Source organism: Sinocyclocheilus grahami, unplaced genomic scaffold (assembly GCF_001515645.1).
Source record: "Sinocyclocheilus grahami isolate Dianchi unplaced genomic scaffold, SAMN03320097.WGS_v1.1 scaffold1.1, whole genome shotgun sequence".
Lineage (NCBI taxonomy): Eukaryota > Metazoa > Chordata > Actinopteri > Cypriniformes > Cyprinidae > Sinocyclocheilus > Sinocyclocheilus grahami.
In genome coordinates, this window is record NW_015505180.1 from 1,721,790 (window position 1) to 1,742,191 (window position 20,402).

Here is a 20,402-nt window from a genome sequence, read left to right on the forward strand (position 1 = left end):
AGCTGTCGAGCGCAATAAGGAAGGATCGCCAGACGCTTTTGATCGTGTTCACACGTCAAACTAGATAGCCATAAAAGGCCATAAAATATAGGCCTAATGCAAAGCCATATTGTTTATAATCTCTCACTCTATACACAACTGTAAAGGCCTACACATTTTCTAATAGGCTACTACTGTCTAACATTAATTCTGTACATTTAATAAAAAAAACAATTGGGGCTATAGTGTGGTAAACTTGCAGGGAGTCATATGTTGATTCAGTAGATTCGCTGGATTTGTTGAGTTTATTCAGTAAACCATTAGACTGATTCAAGCAGTTAAAACGTTTCGGAAAGATTCGTTTCAAGAGTCATTTATTCGTGAATCGGGACTAAAGAGGTCACGCTGTATATTTTTAATGTGTATGTAAAATGCGGTGTAGGAGCTACTTTTTTTATATATTAATGCTTGAGCTACAAATACAAAACCAAAGTGCCAAGGGTATACACATAAAAAGTACATATTAACTATACATGTATATATAAAACCAACAAATCAAATCAAATAATGAAAAAATGAAAGGCCTTGTTAAATCACAATAACTTAAATATACCAAATACATACACAGTTTTTACAGCTTTTTTGTTTGTACTCTCCTTAATAGTGCTTCTATAGATATCTAATTCCTTAAGTACCGGTGTAGGAACTACTGTTTGTTATAAGACATTTAGTAGCCTACGTCATGTAAGAAATATGTAAATGCAAGTTATTGCCTGATTTAAGGTTTTTTCCCATGTTCTGACATTGCATGAACGCACCATTTTCTCACTTTGTGCGATCGCTGATGTGGTAGATGAGCCTGAATGTAACACTATTGTGGCTGTATTGTGTTCAATTGCTCACCCTAGAGCTATTAACTATACATCTTTATCAGATATCATTTTGTATCAAAGAGGAAAAAGTACACATCTTTGTATCGATCATTGTACAAAAATGTATTTTTATTACTTTTTTGCAGACTGAGTTATAGTGTTTAATTAGCTAAATCATTTATACTGAACGCACAATATTGGTCTAGTCATATTAAAATGTAAGTAAATAAAATAAAAACACCAAACTATCCAAAAACACACACACAAAAACAAATCAGTGAAAGATTAAAACAATTGTAGAAGGAAATTTACATGTTTACATCCTGAGAAGTTAATGGCCATTTTTCAGTCTATGCACAACCGATTAATGGGCTTTGACACATTAGCTCTTTCCCCAGAATTCCTCCTTCCTTCTTTGAGCCCAACCCAAGAGTTCAGAGGCCATGGAGCATGAGGCTGCTGATCTAGATGAGATCTGAGACATCTTATCATCTGGATTTAATATGAAAGAGATATTAAAATGTAAAATATATATATATATATTTCACATAATTACAGTTCTAAATATATATATTTTTTATACTTTTTTTTTTTTACAAAATATTTTATAAGATATTTTAAGATACTGCTGTTCCATAAATGAGAAATAAAGGGCAGCATATACTGTATGCACAAACAGTACAGACAATCAGTGAAACCAGTGATTTGAAAAGCATTAGCTGTTCTTGATATGTGCACCACATCAAAGGACACGTTGGTCTAATTCCTGTTCCTACTAAAACTGCTAGACAGACATAAAAGCATGAAGTAACTGTAAGTAACTGCTTATGGCTGCTAATATCTGCTAATATTAAGAAGGAGATTTTACCATCTGACACACAGGAAGATTCAGCTTCAGGAAACACAAAGAGCTCTGACCGAAAAATTCCCAGGTTACCTACAGTTGACACAAAGAGGATAATGTGACTGTGTATGAGTGAAATACATAAATGAACGTAACACCATAGGCTGTGAAACTTAATCACATAATCTCCACTTTATATAGTGTACATGTTTTGTCACATAATTAGTGGTGTCAAATCGTTTAATCGCGATTAATAGTTTGTGTTTACATGCTAAGTGTGTGTACTGTGTATATTTATATAAATACATATACATACATGTATATATTACAGACATATTTCCATGTGTGTGTGTGTGTGTGTATATATATATATATAAATATGTATTCATATTAATTTGATTTATATTATATATATATTACATATATTTCTTAAATGTGTGCATGTGTGTGTATTTATATTTACATGTATACACAGTATACAGTACACACACACATATATTATGTAAACACAAACTTTTATTTTGGATGTGATTAATCAAGATGAATCTATTTGACAGCCCTACACATAATATTTAAATTAACTGGTTATATAAGTCAGCAATTGTTAAGGATCAGATTATGTAATTCAAAAACTGTATTTTCACTTTTTACAATGTTTATAGTGTAAATAGTTTAACTAATGCAGTATATGTATTACTGAATAATACTCAAATAATCAATACTGGCAGGGAAATATATGCTCTCTTATGTTCTCCTAGGCTGCATTTATTTGATCAAAAATTCAATTAAACATTCATATTGTAAAGTATTACAATTTAAAATAACTTATATATATATATATATATATACATATTTATAATTTTATATTTTTTCAGTGTAATTTAATTCTGTGATGGTAAAGCTGAATTTTCAATAGCCCTTACTCCAGTCACAAGATCTTTCAGAGATCATTCTAATATGCTGATTTGGTGCTCAAGATACATTTATTATTATTATCACAGTTGAAAATGTGCCGCTTAATATTAATGTTTTAATATTGTTGTGGAAACATTTTGTTTTGAGGATTCTTTGAAGTTCAAAAGAGCAGCATTTATTTGAAATAGATAGAATCTTTTGTAAATAAATAGAATCTTATGTAAAATTATAAATGTCTTTAATATCAATTCTGACCAATTAATATTTAGTTAATTAATCTTTTGAAATAAATGACTCCTGGAAAACAAAAGAAAATCTGACCAAGTAGAATGAGGACCTGAATCAATATAGTGGTACCAAAATAATGCACTGACGTTAGTGGAAAAAAAAAAAAAACTGAAAAGAAGACAGGAGACTGACCTAGATTATTCTCCCCCTATTGCTGGCGGTAACCTAACCTCCCTCTACTCCTTTTGCTGGTAAATGACTCAGTCACATTTCATTTGCGTGCTTATAGTGTGGCGGTTGTTCTTCCCTTGTATGGATTGGTGATCGCACAATCAAATAAAGTGATATTTTTGTAGCGCAAAATTAAATATTTGCTTCTAAAGTGCATAAATGACTTTACAGCTTGCTAAGGCTCAGTGTAAATTAAAAAAAGCTGTGACTGGTTGACCTTTCATAATAAAATTCCCATGGGTGCAACCAGATCTACGTCAGTGGATGCTGCAAGGAACCATACCATTATGCTGAAATTCTGGGTTTCTCATTGTGCCCTGGATTCTGTTGGCAGGTGGAGGGACAACAGCTTTGTGATGATGGCTGGTCTGATGTTTTTGCAATGGCTGGGGTTGTCTTGGATTGGCGGAGTAGTCTGCCGCCTCCTCCTCAGAGCAGGCATCTTCACGCATGGGAAGTGGATCTACAGTGGTCAGGCCAGCGGCTGGCGAGGAATGTGGCAAGCTTCCACTCTCAGCCTTTGCAATACAATAGAGTTTAAAATCTGAAGACATATTGTATGACATAATATTGCACATTAGATCTAAGAATCATGTACCTTACTGTGTGGCCGGTGTGGAGAGCCGTCTATGATATGTTTGTAAGGAGAGTGAGGTTTTCCTAAAGGTGGCTCACTCCTCCTTACTCTCCTGGAGGAATGTTTGATCTTCGGAGGAGAGACCAGCAAAGCTCCTCCTATTGAAAATTATAAATAATATTAAAATAAAAAAAATCATGTTATAATAAATACTATACATTTGATATAATTCATGATATGATAGCAAGCTTTTTCTAATAAACAAGAGGCTTGAAGTCAGTTGTTCTGACTGCAAACCCTTCAATCATAGTGAAACTGTTGTGAGATGCCAGAAGTATAGGTTCAAGGTGACAGACGGATGTACCATCCACCCAGAAAACCACAGCTGTCTGTAAATCCAATTTAAACAAAAAAAAATGTTCATAGGCCGATGAGACCTGAACTTTTGAAAGTGATGTCTAATAGGTTTGATACCAGTGGCTGGAGTGGTCCGATCATGATGTGTTCTTTGTACAGTCTGCATGGTACTGAGTTTGGGAGTTGGCAATCTGCCCCTGTTAATGGAACCTCCAGACCCGTTTTCCAACACTTGCAACCTAGAAAAGATATGCAAAATGTTGAAATGGAAAACTGTCACAGCATGGGCAGAAACATTTTTGCACAAAAAGAGTCATCTTTGTTACATTATGCCTGGATATGGTAGTACTGATATTTGAGGTTCCAAGCATGCTGGACTTTCAATAATTCCAATTCCAATAATATTCTTGAATTTAAAATAAATGACATGCATTTACAGTATATACAATATTTAAATATCTGTTTTAATAATACATTTTATTTTTGTATGAATTGTCCTTACACATTATTTTTTTTAAATATATGAGGGTAAAAATAGACTACACATAATTAAGGGTGTCCCCGACTAAGGATTTACATAGTCGAAATCGGAATTTTCGAATCTTGCCGATATTCGACTCATAGTGAAGAACCACAAAAGATTGATAGTACAGAATCATATGTATAGAATCATATGTTTTGGGGGCAGGGCAAAATACATTATCAAGAGTCAGGTCAGACATTCGACAGTCATAATTACGTTAACACACAGGAAAAATGTGTAACGGATGCCTCGCAGATAAAAACGGGGTAAATAATGTTTTATCTTTTGATTAAAAGATAGTTAACATTAAACGTCAGCGAAACCCTAAGAATTCAAAACATTTTTTACAATAGTGCTCTCATTATAACGTTATGTGTATATTTATTAATGTTCTGCATTTCTGTTTTGAGCTGCGCAAGCTGAAGATGATCAGTAGAATGAAGCAGCAGGTTTTTAATCAATGGGATTTAACTCATCATTTATCTCATATAGAATACGCTTCGTTATTTATACAACATAACGTTAATATTACGACTTATAGGCTATCTGCACAAAATGCCCCGAAAGCACATGAACGTGTCTGCGCGGCTCTGAATGAACTGCTTTTGTGGAGTTATTTTGTCCTTTTGTGGTTCTTCATGAAAAAACGTGCAGAAACACAGCAACTAAACTCTAAAAAGTCACAGCGTTTTATTATAATAGTGTTCTCATTATAATTGTTATGTATATGAGAGTCCCAGTCATATTAATATTCTGCATTGTTGTTTGTCCTGCTCGCACTGCGCGCTGAAGAGATAATCACCGTAGAACTACAATGAAGCGCTTTACTGCAGCGCAACTCAACCAAATGCATCTTATATGAGATAAATAATATATACACGATATATAAACCGGCTGAAATGTTTTGAAATCACTTGTACCCTACCTGATCTAAAAAATCCAGTCTTTCCCTCTGCCTGTGTCAGTTTGAGTCTTGTTAAAAGTTTTAAATCCCTGCCGCCAAGATGCTCCTCTGTTGGTCACGGATTATGGAAAGTGAAACTTAAATCTATAAGGGTGGTTGGATTTATTCACGCACGTTAAAAGTATTTATTTGAAGCTTCTTTCTTTTCAGATTCTTATTTACAGCATTATTTTAATAGGCTGTATATTAACTTATTGGGAGAAAACCAGTAGTTCTATGTGAGATCAGACATATAGCCAAAATGGCATGATAATAACACCCCGCGAATATTCGAATATTGGTAGTCGAATCAGGCTCCTCCTATCGAAGCATCGAATCTTCGACTATTCGGGGTCACTGTAAAGGACTGCCAATTTGTTCAACCGAATATATGAAGTCTGCATTGCATTGCGTTGCATTGACCCTTTTGTACGGAGCAGCTAAAGGACTTTTATTTTGAAATGAACTTAACGCAAATCGGACTGTATTAATCGCGACCCATTTCCGCCCATTTGGGTATGTGTGTGTGTGCACACTTTGTGAAGGACGCAGCCTGCAGTTTGTGGCGTGTTTCTCTTTCTTTTATTGTACTTGTGCATCTCACTGAAAAGGGTAATAAGGTAAATGATTTTGTACATTGTATGATGCGTAATGTAATGTTCGGTTTCGTATTTGGTCTATGTATTGTTTGTTTTTGTTTTGTCTGTTCGTAGTTCTTACGGTGTCTACTTGAATGTCAACGGATTAAACATTTACGGAAACATCAGTTAAGGAGCATTGACCATCATTTCAGTGGGGTAGCAACAGTCACCCCTAGACATAATGAGTCAAAATTAATAATGTAATTGTTTATATTTGTGTGACTATGTTCATTTCTTTGAATTGTAATTAACAAGCTTCCTATTCAAATTTCAATCTCAAATTCCAACGAATAGAACAGAAGCCAATTCTTCAATTCTGACTTTTGCCCAACACTGAGACCATCATGTTGGTTCTACTGTTGGCAGGTTCTCTCTTCTCAAAAACAACTGAGGTCACATTTCAGAGGAGCAAAGAGGCACGTACCTTTCATTTCTCTCCTTCATGTCCCCATGCTCATCTTTTGGATTCCCCTCATTTTTTTCAACTTTTAGCTCGTCCTGTGAAATCTCCGACTCATCCCTCTCTCCAAGTCCCTCTTCTTCATCCCAGGCCAACTTCCTCTGCACAGGGAGGGTGGGGTCTTCATGAAGACCAACCTCTTCAGAAGAGCTTCTGCTGGCTGCCACAGAAGCAGAAGGCCCAGGGCTAGAGCTTCCCCTGACACTGCCAGCCCTAAAGAGACAAGTTCTGGATTTGCTGTAAACTTTGAACTGAATTGGACAAATTTTGATGTTCAAGCTCTGCTCACCTGGCCAGGTCCAGAGCCTCGATGATAGGGCTGCTACTAGTACTTCTGCAGGCCTCAGTTTCAATGGAGGATGAGGTGCCACTAGAAGGCTCCCACTTCCAGTTGTGTTCTGACAGGATCTGATTCAGGTGCTGCCGAGAAAAATGAGTTCCCCAGGCCCTTTTCCTGTAGGCCTCAGCCTTCTCACGTAGCTCCTGAACCTGAGGAAAAACAGTAGAGTTGTGAATAATAAATAAGAGCCTGGGAAAAAATAGGACTAGACTGCAGATAATATGTTAGGCAGGAAGATTCATAATTTATTGGAAGCATGGACAAAACACTTTTCAGGGCTCAACAATAAGGATTAAGGATGCCTCACTGACCCATTGAAATTTTGGGCCAGTTGACGGAATGGTTTAAAAATCATGTTTTAGTTAGATAAAAAAATTATAATTTAAAAAAATTATATAAAATATACATTTTCACTTCCTTTGTAAAGAAACATAAAATGCAAAATGATGTTGTTAAAAATGATTTAATATACATTTTTGTGGTGGTCAAATTTATTGTTGAGCTCTGATATTGTCCTTATACATGCTTAATATAAATTTGTTATTGAATCAGCTAAATTCACATTATGCAACATTGTCACATCCGCACCCGTGGAGAATTAGTGTAAATGTGAAGGCAGTCATGCTCCGCTCCTAAAGAGCTGACTCAGAAAAACACTCCTGTCCCATACGGTGCATCTTGAATGAAAGTTTTGCTGGAGATGCATCAAAGCACACTTGACACCATAACCTAAAATTAAGTACTTGTGTCTTACAAAAGTTACTTTGTTCTTACAGGGTCAGCATGTAAAAAAAACTGCTTTGAAGGCTCTAGACTATAAGGTTTACAGTCTAACCAACAAATATTAAGCACGTACACATTAAAATAAAGAGCTGAGCACTGAATTTATTGTCATGACAGATGCTGACCATGTAAAATCAAAGAAATCAGATCAAATTATTTATAAGCCACATGAAGGTTGCAGTGTGACACTTATACAAATTGGGGAAAAAGTGATGAGAGCTAACTAAAACCTTAAATAACAGCTAATTAATCAGTTATGTAATACTACAAATATGAATCTTAGAAGAATTAATTAATTAATAAAAAATACATAAATAAATAACCTCTGCTAAATGAATAAATGTCAAATTAGGTGTGTTTTTTTTTTACTTTTAATTCTACGCTCTACCTAAAACATTTATCTGTGCTTGTATATAATCAGTGAGTGAGCCAAAAGTCAATACAGGATTACCAGATAGCCGAAAGCAAAAAAAACAACAACAAAACCACAGACAACTTCAAAGTTCCATGTATGCTGACAGATAACATCTTGCCAACTGATCCACCACATGCACACAGATCGAACACACACAGACACTTCTTCAAGAATAGGTCCACATGAGATGATACCATATACGTAGTCTAACTTTGATTGATGTCATACAGAACATTTTGTGTGGCAGCACAGAACAGACACACACATAAGCAAATGAAGGTCTCTTTTAAGACAGCAGCAGCAGTGAGAGGATGGATGCAACAGGCGGAACGGTTACCTCATGATACCACTCGTGAAAACCTTCACACCCCTGCAAGATTAATAATACAGACCAGTAATTAGAGAGACTGCCTTTCTGTTTCCTAACAGCTCTTCCACTTTTTTAACGCACCACAGCTCAAGCTTTCGTGTAATGTGGTGTCAGAATTGTTTTTGAATTAAGCGTTCATTATCTATGGTCTTTCATTATTTGCTATCTTTTAAGTCATCCCTTGTTTATATTAATTGAATGTTATTTAACTGAAGGTCTAAAAATACGTAAATGATAAAATATAAAAAAAATACTTTATCTTTGAAATATATTGGACATTCACCCCATCTCCAGTCTTGTTAAATGCAGTACATGTCATTTGTTAATTTACATTTTCAGGTGAAATATTCCTTTGATTCAGTACTTGATATTCATTCATTCATGATATTCATTGACATTTTTTTTTTTTTTTTTACTTTTTCAAATGTATTTTTATGCCATATCAGAATCAAAGGCTATTGCATGGGAAGATCAAAACAGTTTTAAATAAAACAAATAAAAGAGGTTAAATTCATTCATGTATATTATTTGTATTTTTACTGGAGTAATGGATATTCGTTAAATTCATTATTTTATTATACAATTCTTTTTTTATTTAATTTTTGTTTTTACATTTACCATTTTTTTATGGCCAATTAGAATAAAATGCTATTTTCTGTGGACTTTTCCCATAGTTTGTTTTTCTCCAGAAACTCACCTCTTCCTTTGCAGTTTTGATCTTCACCCATGCTCCATCTCCGTTACTATACTGGAGGGGAGAACGAAAGTTGGATTTGTACTCAGTTTTCATTTTCCTGTCAGGCAAACAAAGAGGGACACGGTAAATACTTCTGTGGAATTTGTGAAAAAATCTATTTAACATAATTTGAAGAATGTATAATGTAACCTGTTGTTTATCATATGGACGTCAAAATATATATGTGGTGCTTATGTGCTGCTAATGCAAAATGTGTCAAACAGGCCTTTTGAGTTTTGTTTCTGGTTTTTTTTTTTTCCTAGTCCTGCACAAAAAATACTAGTCACCTCATAACTGTGGGTGAAGGGTCTCTCAGGGCACAGGGTGACCTCACTTCCTGTTGCTGTCGATGGGTGACTTCCTCTTTGGGGGAATGTATAATGTAACCTGTTGTTTATCATATGGACGTCAAAATATATAGGTGGTGCTTATGTGCTGCTAATGCAAAATGTGTGAAACAGGCCTTTTGAGTTTTGTTTCTGTTTTTTTTTTTTCCTAGTCCTGCACAAAAAATACTAGTCACCTCATAACTGTGGGTGAAGGGTCTCTCAGGGCACAGGGTGACCTCACTTCCTGTTGCTGTCGATGGGTGACTTCCTCTTTGGGGCTTGACTTCCTGCTCTGTTGTCGCTCCTTCTTCTTCTTCTTGTTCCCCTTACTCTGGCATGATGGGCATTTAGGCAAAAGCACATGACAAACCACGTCAAAGGTGCAAACATTTTCGAAAATGTATACTTCCTTACTGTGCAATGAGGACTATGCATATAGAATGTGTAAAAAAATTACGAGGAACTAACAGGTTAGTGAAACTGGTTTATCCAGCTCCATAGTTATGCAGTGATATTTGGAAAGTCTGTGTCCATTGACATATATGACAAAGCTGAATGTAGATATTTCTGTGTACCTTCTCTGGGGTTGTGTTCTCTGCATCAAGCTGTGGGACCTCGTATTGTTCAACATCTCGCCTCATGCGTGGTGGTCTGGAAGGAGGTGATACTTTGAAACTTCTCTTGTACTCACTCTCCATAATCACTGGGTTTGATTTGAAGGTGGCTCTGTTGTTACTGTACAACATCTAAAACAGATATGAAATAATCCAAAACACAAAAAATGAACCTGATGAAGGCATTCTGATAACAAGATACTACTGAGAAAGATAGTATTGTTGCTCTCTGTAATTATCATTAGTTTAATCAAATAAAAAAATTTTCAATAAGCAATTCAAATAAAATTATATATATATATATATATCAAGTAATCATGCATCCACTGACATGAAAATCTCTATACTACCATCTAGTGGATAAGGATTTTTTTTATTGGCATTCAATTACACTAATATTTTAGTACTAATTTCTATCAATATAAGGAACGCATCATGTGACAAAAAGCGCTGTGTCCAATATGTCAGATAATCTGGCCAGGAGATATAATAAAGGACTGGATGCAAGCCAATGTGTCATGTTAAAAATGATTTTGAATTATGACAATGCTCATAAAAATGCAAAAAAGTACCTCATGAGCAGCTAGCAGGGGCGAATCAGCCACAGGCATTTTCCACATAAACTGCCTCTGGTACTCAGAGCTCAAACGGCCATTCCTCTGTCGCTCCGATCTCAGTCCCGCTCTTTTCCCTAGGCCATGGTTAATCTAATAGAAAACACAAGCTCAGAATAACTGTAACTGCAGTAATGATGGTATTAATAACTAAAAATACAATTCTAATTGTTATACACTAATTACGGAGTTATGAATGATTTATATGATTTTTTATTACGTAAAATTAATTGTGGTATAGAAGCCTTATATTTTGTGATAAGGTATCAGAGAAACGGTGAGGAAAAACTCCAAAACAGTCGGTAAAACCTCAGGGGGGAAAACATGCTCGTCCACATACTCTGGTCAGATATTCTGTTTATTGAAAGGACTACATATGAACAGAACTACAAATGGGCCTCCTTAAATGTGTTGCCATTTGGCGTTATTGTTATTTAAAGTTATTTTCCACACTCATTTATAACCAGACTCACTCCATTCTGTTGCTGCTGGTCTGCAGCAGGGCTGGATGTCTGAGCTGCTTGCTCCTCTGCCTGTAGTTGTTGGGATGGTGCAGCGGTGCCCTCTGGTGGCACGGGGTCTCTTGGGGCAAGAGGGGTCGCTACTCTTTCTGCACTAGAGGCTCTGAGTCTGAGCACAGGTGTGACAGCTGGAGGAGTGACAGGCCTGCTCTTCTCCTGACACTGTAGATATAGATCATGCCTTTCCCATCGGAAAGAACTGGATATCTGAGGTGGATAAAATGGCACTTTCCTTTTCGATATGAATTGGGGTTCCCGAGTAATTCCTTTAAATGCAAGAAGAAAGATCAATCAATTCAATTTTAATTTATTGTGTGATAATCTTTTTAATTTTAGTAAGACACATCTATCAACACATCTAGCTATCTATCTGACTATCTATCATCTGCCAATATCGATCAATCATCTGATATTATCTATCTATCTATCTATCTGTAGTCTGACAATAAAGATCAATCGTCAGACAATATCTATCTATCTATCTATCTATCTGTAGTCTGACAATAAAGATCAATCGTCAGACAATATCTATCTATCTATCTATCTATCTGTAGTCTGACAATAAAGATCAATCGTCAGACAATATCTATCTATCTATCTATCTATCTATCTATCTATCTATCTATCTATCTATCCATCCAGTACATACTTGACTGGTCAGAGCGCAGTCCTGCCAGTCGCATCCTGCGATGTGGAGAATCGCTTCTGGATCGTGTTGTTCGACCCTTGTATTTACTTAGATACTCGCTGATTCCCTATTAGAATTAAAGCATACAGAAAACAAGTACACTTTATAGCATAAGTAAAGCACACTTTACATTTAGTATGTTATACAATCTGCACATTCAAATGAGAGGTCTGGGAAATGATATATCTTCGATTTATTAGAAAAGCCCTGCTTAATAACTAGCTCTTAAGTGACAATTGGATAATCTTGATGCCTTTTAATCCGCGTACAAACTTCTTCAAGACATAACAGGAAGTAACATTACCATAGACTGTATAAAAACAGAACGTTACCGACGGTAACTTGTAAAGGGTTTACCGTTTAAGACGCTTCTTAATAAAATCACATAGTTTCTATTTGTTTTCAGCAAAGCGTAAACTATATATTACACGGGTTCGTATTAATGTATATTTAGTTACTAAATGTAAACACCTGAAATAAATCTCAAAACTGAAAGCATTTCTGCAGCCTGCAGCGCGCGCTCTCTTTTCCTCAAACTAGTGACGTCGCACGAGCTCGTGCACCTTCAATCTGGTCTAACTGACCATGTTATAAACAGTTTCCAGTGGATGATAATTTAATTAATTTACCTTAAACCGCACAGGCATTCTGAGCCAGTGGTGACTAGTGCACAGACAGGTCCGTGGACAAAAGAAGTGTTTTTGTCTCACGCTTAGTGGAGTAAGATTAGACTCGGTTACATGCTTTGCCGTTACCTTGGTGAGGCTGCAGCGTCCCAGGATACGCGCATGCGCACTGCTGTAAGCCGATTTGTTATGACGCTTTACTGCACTGTGTGTGTGTGTGTGTGTGTGTGTGTGTGTGTGTGTGTGTCTACTTGACCATATTTTGGGGACAAATTTTTCACCCAAAAGTGAGTAAAACCTGACAAAAATTACATCCTCATTTGTAAAACTGGTATAAAAATAAAGTAGGCTAAACAAAGTTTTTTTGAAATTGTAAAAATGCAGAAGGTTTTCTGTGAGGGTTAGGGGTGGGTTTAGGTTAAAGGGGTCATATGATGCTGCTAAAAATAACATTATTTTGTGTATTTGGTGTAATGAAATGTGTTTAAGGTAAAAAAAAAAAAACATTATTTTCCACATACTGTACATTATTGTTTCTCCTCTATGCCCCGCCTTTCTGTTAGTAGTAGTACAAAATGTATTATGATACTCTCATTGGTCAGATTTGATTTTCTTTGCGGAACAATTTAAATAAATTAAATTGGGGGAAACATTTTTTCTCACAAATAAAAGAAGTATCATTTCAACTTAAAATGTATACAAAAAGAGCTGACATTGCTATATAGCTTACATAACATGCTCTTTTTGTTTAAATTCTACAGAAACAAATTTAGGTAATGTCATTACTCTCAGATTGTTTTAAGTGATATTGTTGCCTTTGTCAGATGTAGCATTCAGTTCATCTGGCAGTTATTATATTTGGGTATTTTGCTTCAGATTCCACAAAAGATTGTTTTCCTATGTTGATTTTACATTTATGAATGCAGATTTTCAAACTGTAAACCTAACGTCTCTGTCATCTGGAAATAAATTGAAAATTACTTAAATATGAAGAAGAAAGCCATGTTCCTCTGCTTTTGGGTTCTCAATGTAAAATTGTTCTGTATTACGTCAGTTTGTAGTCAGTGTATTTTCTGCAATAAAAGTGTAATTAATGCTGCATTTAGTCTACTAATTTATTACAGTTATTATTTATTATTACATCTGTTGTTTGTTTGTTGTTTGCTTGTAGCTGATACTGATTATTGTTGTTTAAACAGCAGATGGTAGTAAAGCATCCCGTCATTAACACAAATACATTATAATTTCGCCATCACTACTACTTAAATGTGTAGTTTGACTAGCTAGTAACTTTAAATTACAAGCAGCATAATGAATGGCTAAATGTCATCAATGTCTAAGCCTGGCATTACTTAAATTTAGGTCATCCAACCATTAAAATTCGAGGCTGCTACGCCATTCATCACTTTTACAAATAATGTTCAGTACAAGGATGGCAGCAGCACCTTTCCGCGAGAATCTGCGGGTCTCTCAGAATTGGGGACGTGGCAAGACGTGCAATAAACTCGAGCAATGCATCAAAAGATTTTGAAGCCTCGGCGCTGATTGGCTTTCAGATTTACTGTAGCCAATCAAAAGAGAGTGCGGTGAGTCGCGCGTTTTTAAACAACGGTTTCCATTACATCCGGGGTTCGTTGTGCTGAAGTGGCCCAATGGCAGTGGATGGACTCCACTGTTTGGGCTGTGATTGGATCGCTGCGTTACCCCAGCCTGAAAAACGGTGTGGCACAGGGGTGTGCAGAGTAAACCAAAGACGCGGTATTATATCTGGGATTCTCGGCCTCGTATTAAATCTAGGTATGTTTGTATTTTATACACGGTTTGATACTCTTTTGCATGTTTGGTCTTTAGTAATGTGATTGACCACTGCATTGACTGACCGTGTACGTTACGTTGTAATGCCGACTCACTTAAAGGGACAGTTAGTATTGAACGTGAAAGGGATAGGTTACCAAAATAATACAATTTTGTCATCATTTGCTCACCCTAATGTTGATATAAATGTCTATGGCTTCCTTTCATCTGTGGGAAATAAAAAAGGTTAGAAGACTGACAGCCCCAGTCACCATTCACTTTCATTGCGTCTTATTCCATACACTAAAAGTGAATGGTGTGCATCACATCTTAAATGTGTTGTAAGGAAACTTTTTTTTGTGTGCCTGTGTTTGTGCTGCTCAGATTATTATATAGTCTTAAATTTTTGGTTAACCACTAGTAAAGAGCTATTGTGTACTTTGAAAGGCAAGAACATCTTATTGCCAGGTAAATCCTAATCAATCTGTTTATAAAGTTGTCATATGTGATTTATTTCTGGTGTGAATGATCTCTAATTGAGTCTAAAATTACATGATTATGTTTTTGTGCTAATTTTGTTGGTGGGTCTTGGGCACTTATCATTTTCACCTTTTTTTATTTCCCATTTTATTTTTTCCCGTTCTCTGGAAACACATTTTTGTTCATGTCGACGGTGTTTCCTGTCAGAAATTCTGCCTGATATTTTGCCAGTGTGGGTTGTTCTTTTCCCCCTGTTACACACATTTACACTGCCCTTTAAAGGTTTAGGGTTAGTCATTTTTTCCACCAAGGAATTCATATTTTTATTCAGCAAGGACTTATTAAATTGGCCAAAAGTGACAGTAAAGACATTTATAATGTTGCAGGAGGTTTCAATTTCATATAACAGCTTTTTCTTTGTATTCAGCATCAGCAGTGAATTCTGGTTTCCACAAAACAATTGAGCAGCACAGCTGTTTCCATTCATGGCAATAATACGAAATATTTATTGAGCAGCAAATCAGCATATTAGAATAATTTCTGAAGGATCACGTGACACTGAATACTAAAGTAATGGCTGCTGGAAATTCAACTTTGACATTACATGAATAAATGACATTGTAAATATATTAGCTTAGAAAACAGTTATATTGAATTATTGCAATAATATTTCACAATATTACTGTTTTACTGTATGTTTGATCCAATAAATCCAGCCTTGGTGAACATAAGAGACTAACTTTTGAACGGTAGTGCACGTTACACTTCTTAGTCAAACATACAGTGTTTACATTCACTGATTCAAACAGACCCTGTCAACACATAAAATTTTGTTTGCACATTGGATTATTTAAACATCGCCACATTAGAAATACCTGTGATCAGTATTTATTTTAGTTTAAAAGGGATTTGGGATATATATATGTTAATATTTGTGCTCTCTTTCACCAGAGCTTATGTGATGAAGATGGAGATTAGGCCTCTGTTGATGTGCTTTGCTCTGTGCGTGGTCTATGCCACCAGCAAACCCACAGAGAAGAAGGACCGTGTCCTCCATGATGCACCACTGAGCAGCAAGGAGCATGACGACGGCACAAACTTTGACTATGACCATGATGCCTTCCTTGGGGAAGAGGAAGCCAAGACGTTTGATGACCTGACCCCAGAGGAAAGCAAGAATAGGCTTGGGTAAGGATTGTGCCGAGTGTTAAGGGGAAGTTAGTAGTGATTCGCAGCAACAAGATGACCGGAAGTCATTCATTTTCATTGAGAGTTGGTCGTTTCAATATAAAATAAATGATTAAGAGAAAACACACTCTTATAGTTAATTTATATCCGTATGTGATTGCTCTTTTTGTGCTGCCTTTCAGTAAAATTGTGGATAAGATCGATGCAGACGAGGATGGCTTCGTCACAGAGGCAGAGCTGAAAGCATGGATCAAAAAGGCTCAGAAGAAGTACATCTATGACAATGTGGAAAGACAGTGGAAGGATTTTGACATGAATAATGATGGCATGATCTCCTGGGACGAATACAAGAATGTCACTTATGGCACCTACCTTGGTAAAAATGCAGTCTGTTTTTATAAACAAGGTTAAAGAATTGGTCACACACAAAATTAATTTCTGTCAACATTTACGCACACTCATGTCATTCCAAACCTGTATGAATTTCCTTCTGCTGTGGAGCACGAAATAATAATTATATATCTATTTTATATATCTATAAAAACACAGATAGAACAAATGATTATTAAAACACTTATTGTAATTCTGCTTGGATATGCTAGTGATGTAAAAACTACACAATTCACCTTTAAATGTTTTAAGGGGTACACACAAAAATGACAATTCTGTCATTATTTACTGACCCTCATGTTGTTCCATATCTGCTTGACTTTCTATATATATAATGAAAGTCAATTGGGCCAGTGAGTTTCATTTTATGAACAAAAACACTTGCATTTTTCTTCAAAATATGTTCCATAGAAGAAAGAAAGTCAAGCAGATATGGAACAACATGAGGGTATGTAAATAATGACAGAATTGTCATTTTTATGTGTACCCCTTATTAAAAGATTTAAAGGTGAATTGTGTAGTTTTTACATCACTCGCATATCCAAGCAGAATTACAATAAGTGTTTTAATAATCATTTGTTCTATCTGTGTTTTTATAGATGATCTTGAATCTGATGATGGCTACAACTACAAGCAGATGATGGCTAGAGATGAACGGCGCTTCAAAATGGCTGATGGAAATGGAGACCACATCGCTGACAAAGAGGAGTTCACTGCTTTCCTCCATCCTGAGGAGTATGAGCATATGAAGGACATTGTTGTGTTGGTGGGTCTGTTATTATTGGCAAGTCGGTTCTATACTAGGTTAAAGTTAATGTGAAGCCTGTTTGTATCCCATTTAACTTCTGTAAACTCATTTCTAACCTGAAGTCTTTTGTGCTCACCAAGGCTGCATTTATTTGATCAAAAATAATACAGTAAAATCAGTAATATTCTGAAATTCTCTCTACTCTTTTATATTTTAACATATTTTATAATGTAATTTATTCCTGTGATGGTAAAGCTGAATTTCCATCAGCCATTACTCCAGTCTTCAGTGTCACATGATCCTTCAGAAATCATTCTAATATGCTGATGTGGTGCTCAAGTAACATTTCTTATCATCAATATTGAAAACAGTTGTGCTCCATAAAATGTGGAAATCGTGATACATTTTTTTTTTCTTCATGCCTCTTTAATAAATAGAAAGTTCAGAACATACAGCATTTATTTGAAACATCCTTTTATAACAATACAAATGTCTTTACTCTGACTTTTAATCAAATAAATGCAACTTTTCTGAATAAAAGCATTAATTCTAAAAAATAATCTTACTGACCCCAAACATTTGACTGGCAGTGTGTAATAGTGATAAAATGTTGGATGAGGCATAATTTTATCCATTGAGAATTGGTGACGTCAAATGAAAGTTAATGAAAAAGTAAAATGGCAAACTTTCTTTTCCTTCATAACGTGCATTGATGCATTTTGCTTAATAAGACCAGGAACATGTATGAAGGACATAAACAGGATCATTATGTTTACATAGTTACTAGGCTTTGTCTGTCTTTTCTGTAACCTGTTTCACTAATCTTTAAATTTTTTGATTAGGAAACTATGGAGGACATTGATAAGAATGGTGATGGTTTTATTGGCCTGGAGGAGTATATTGGTGAGTGAACTACAGTATTAGATATGTTTTAAATTGGAAACTCTCTTACAAAATCTTTTAAAAGCTTTAATGTGAGTCAGTGTGCATTGCATAAAAATTTACATTTGTCAGTATAGCTCAACATCGGTTGAATTTTCTTGAATATCAGGTGACATGTACAACCACGAGGATGAAATGGACGAGCCAGAATGGGTGGCAACAGAGCGAGAGCAGTTTTCAGAGTTTAGAGACAAGAACAAGGATGGGAAGATGGACAAAGAGGAGACCATGGACTGGATCCTGCCGGCCGACTACGACCACGCAGAAGCCGAAGCGAAGCATCTGGTATATGAGTCTGACACGAACAAGGTGAGCCGACCTTAAAAACTGAATTTGTCAGATTTTCGTTGTAATTGAAATCATTTCAACTGAGTCTGTCACACTGTCTTTCAGGATGGCAAACTCACCAAAGAGGAAATACTCAACAAGTATGATTTGTTTGTCGGAAGTCAAGCGACTGACTTTGGTGAGGCTTTAGTTCGACATGAGGAGTTTTAATTCTTTTTTTTTTCTAGTATAATAGATAATTACTTTTTAACTTGTTTTGGTAAAAGAATATAATTTATTTTATATTGCTTCATCATAATACAACACTAATTCCTGAGATTTAGTTCACTTGATAGATTGTTTTCCCTTTTTGCACACGGAAATGCATTCATGACTCTACTTAAGATTTTATTTTTTATTTTTACTGTAAAGTGTGTTAGCAGTGTTTTTTTGATCCGTCTTTGGAATCGTGGTCCATGTACAGCATTATTATCATTTCAATAACTGTTTACATGTGAACCTGGACCACAAAACCAGTCTTAAGTTGCACGGGTATATTTGTAGCAATAGCCAAAATAACATTGTATGGGTCAAAATTATAAATTTTTCTTTTATGCCAAAAATCATTAGGATATTAAGTAAAGATTATGTTCCATGAAGATATTTTGTAAATTTCCTACCGTAAATATATCAAAACTTAATTTTTGATTAGTAATATGGATTGCTAAGAACTTCATTTGGACAACTTTAAAGGCGATTTTCTCAATATTTAGATTTTTTTTGCACCCTCAGATTCCAGATTTTCAAATAGTTGTATCTCGGCCAAATATTGTCCGATCCTAACAAACCATACATCAATGGAAAGCTTTCAGATGATGTATAAATCTCAATTTCAGAAAATTGACCCTTATGACTGACTGGTTTTGTGGTCCAGGGTCACATATTTGTTTTGTGAAGAGGTTTATTCAGAGCTAGATTCAAGGCAGTTTTATACCTGTTGCTTCTGATCTATGATCAGCTCCCCCTGCTGTTCACAGTCCTGCTCATTAGGATACTGTAAGTACAGAAAACTCTCAGAATGGCTTCTTCTGAGGGATTATACAGATGGGTATAAAATGCATGTATATATTCACACATGTATATGTGAATATGTATATAGTTTTATACATATAACCACATTATAAACTCACACAGTGTGTAATTGTCTTGGCACAAGCTTTGATTTTAGAGCCATAGCTCATGATCCTCTCAAGGCAATATCCTTTTTTTCTTTCAATATTTATTTAGAAAAAACCCTTGTCTTATTCAGTCACACATCCATGAATTTTTTTATTGATAATAAGATGTTTGTTTTCTTTAATAGACACACTCTCATTGTGCCTTTCACTGAATTTTGTATTTGATTTGGATCTTTAGATTAGGGCTATATGGCTAAAACCTCAAATTGTTTTGGTTTGTAGGGTCCAATCGAACATGTTACTGAATAGTTTGTTGCTTTCAGCTTCATTATTTGATGTTTGCAATATGTTTGTAACGTACTTTGTGGTCCATTAGTCTTTTGAATGCATTTTATTTTTTCTTTATAAAATGTTTTGGCACCCAGTGGCTTCAGGTGACTTCCTTCAAGTGGTGCCATTTCAGCACCTACAAATTGTATCTTGAAAACAACAAATTGTCAATAAAACAAAATTATGACTGAAACTTTAATAATTTTCATGTCAGTATTTTACAATAACAATTTATTTGGTTTCGTTTTATCCCAGATGCAAAGTTAATTTTTGCTTATGTACCTATTCTACTTATTGTAAGTTAGAGTAAATATAATTTCAAAGTAATATGTATTATGTTTAAATCTATCATCCTGGATCAGTAGCCTTTGTCAGTGTTTAGTGTCATTGATATACTATTACAATTTTTATTAATATTTTGAATTCAGTTTAATTTTTATATTTTCCATTGTAATTTTGTTAAATGTTTTCATCATTTT

At 35.2% G+C, this 20,402-nt stretch overlaps 2 protein-coding genes across 2 annotated transcripts; one reads left to right on the top strand and one right to left on the bottom strand.

Annotated features, from left to right (window-relative positions):
- Window positions 1–1,193: 1,193 nt before the first annotated feature.
- mdm1 (Mdm1 nuclear protein) lies at window positions 1,194–12,627 on the bottom strand. The gene is made up of 14 exons (XM_016285787.1): window positions 12,610–12,627; window positions 11,942–12,047; window positions 11,245–11,558; window positions 10,730–10,864; window positions 10,119–10,289; window positions 9,738–9,874; window positions 9,176–9,272; window positions 6,860–7,059; window positions 6,535–6,783; window positions 4,121–4,242; window positions 3,668–3,804; window positions 3,353–3,587; window positions 1,720–1,788; window positions 1,194–1,343 (listed from the first exon to the last, which is right to left on the bottom strand). Exons 1-14 carry the CDS (start codon window positions 12,625–12,627, stop codon window positions 1,234–1,236), a joined length of 2,100 nt encoding a protein of 699 aa, XP_016141273.1. The 3' UTR covers window positions 1,194–1,233.
- Window positions 12,628–14,265: 1,638 nt separating this feature from the next.
- Window positions 14,266–18,993, top strand: LOC107578970 (calumenin-A-like). Its single transcript, XM_016265176.1, has 7 exons — window positions 14,266–14,403; window positions 15,832–16,068; window positions 16,251–16,444; window positions 17,058–17,224; window positions 18,049–18,109; window positions 18,258–18,457; window positions 18,542–18,993. The coding sequence occupies exons 2-7, from the start codon at window positions 15,842–15,844 to the stop codon at window positions 18,644–18,646; spliced, it is 954 nt and encodes a 317-aa protein (XP_016120662.1). The 5' UTR covers window positions 14,266–14,403; window positions 15,832–15,841; the 3' UTR covers window positions 18,647–18,993.
- The last annotated feature ends 1,409 nt before the right edge of the window (window positions 18,994–20,402 follow it).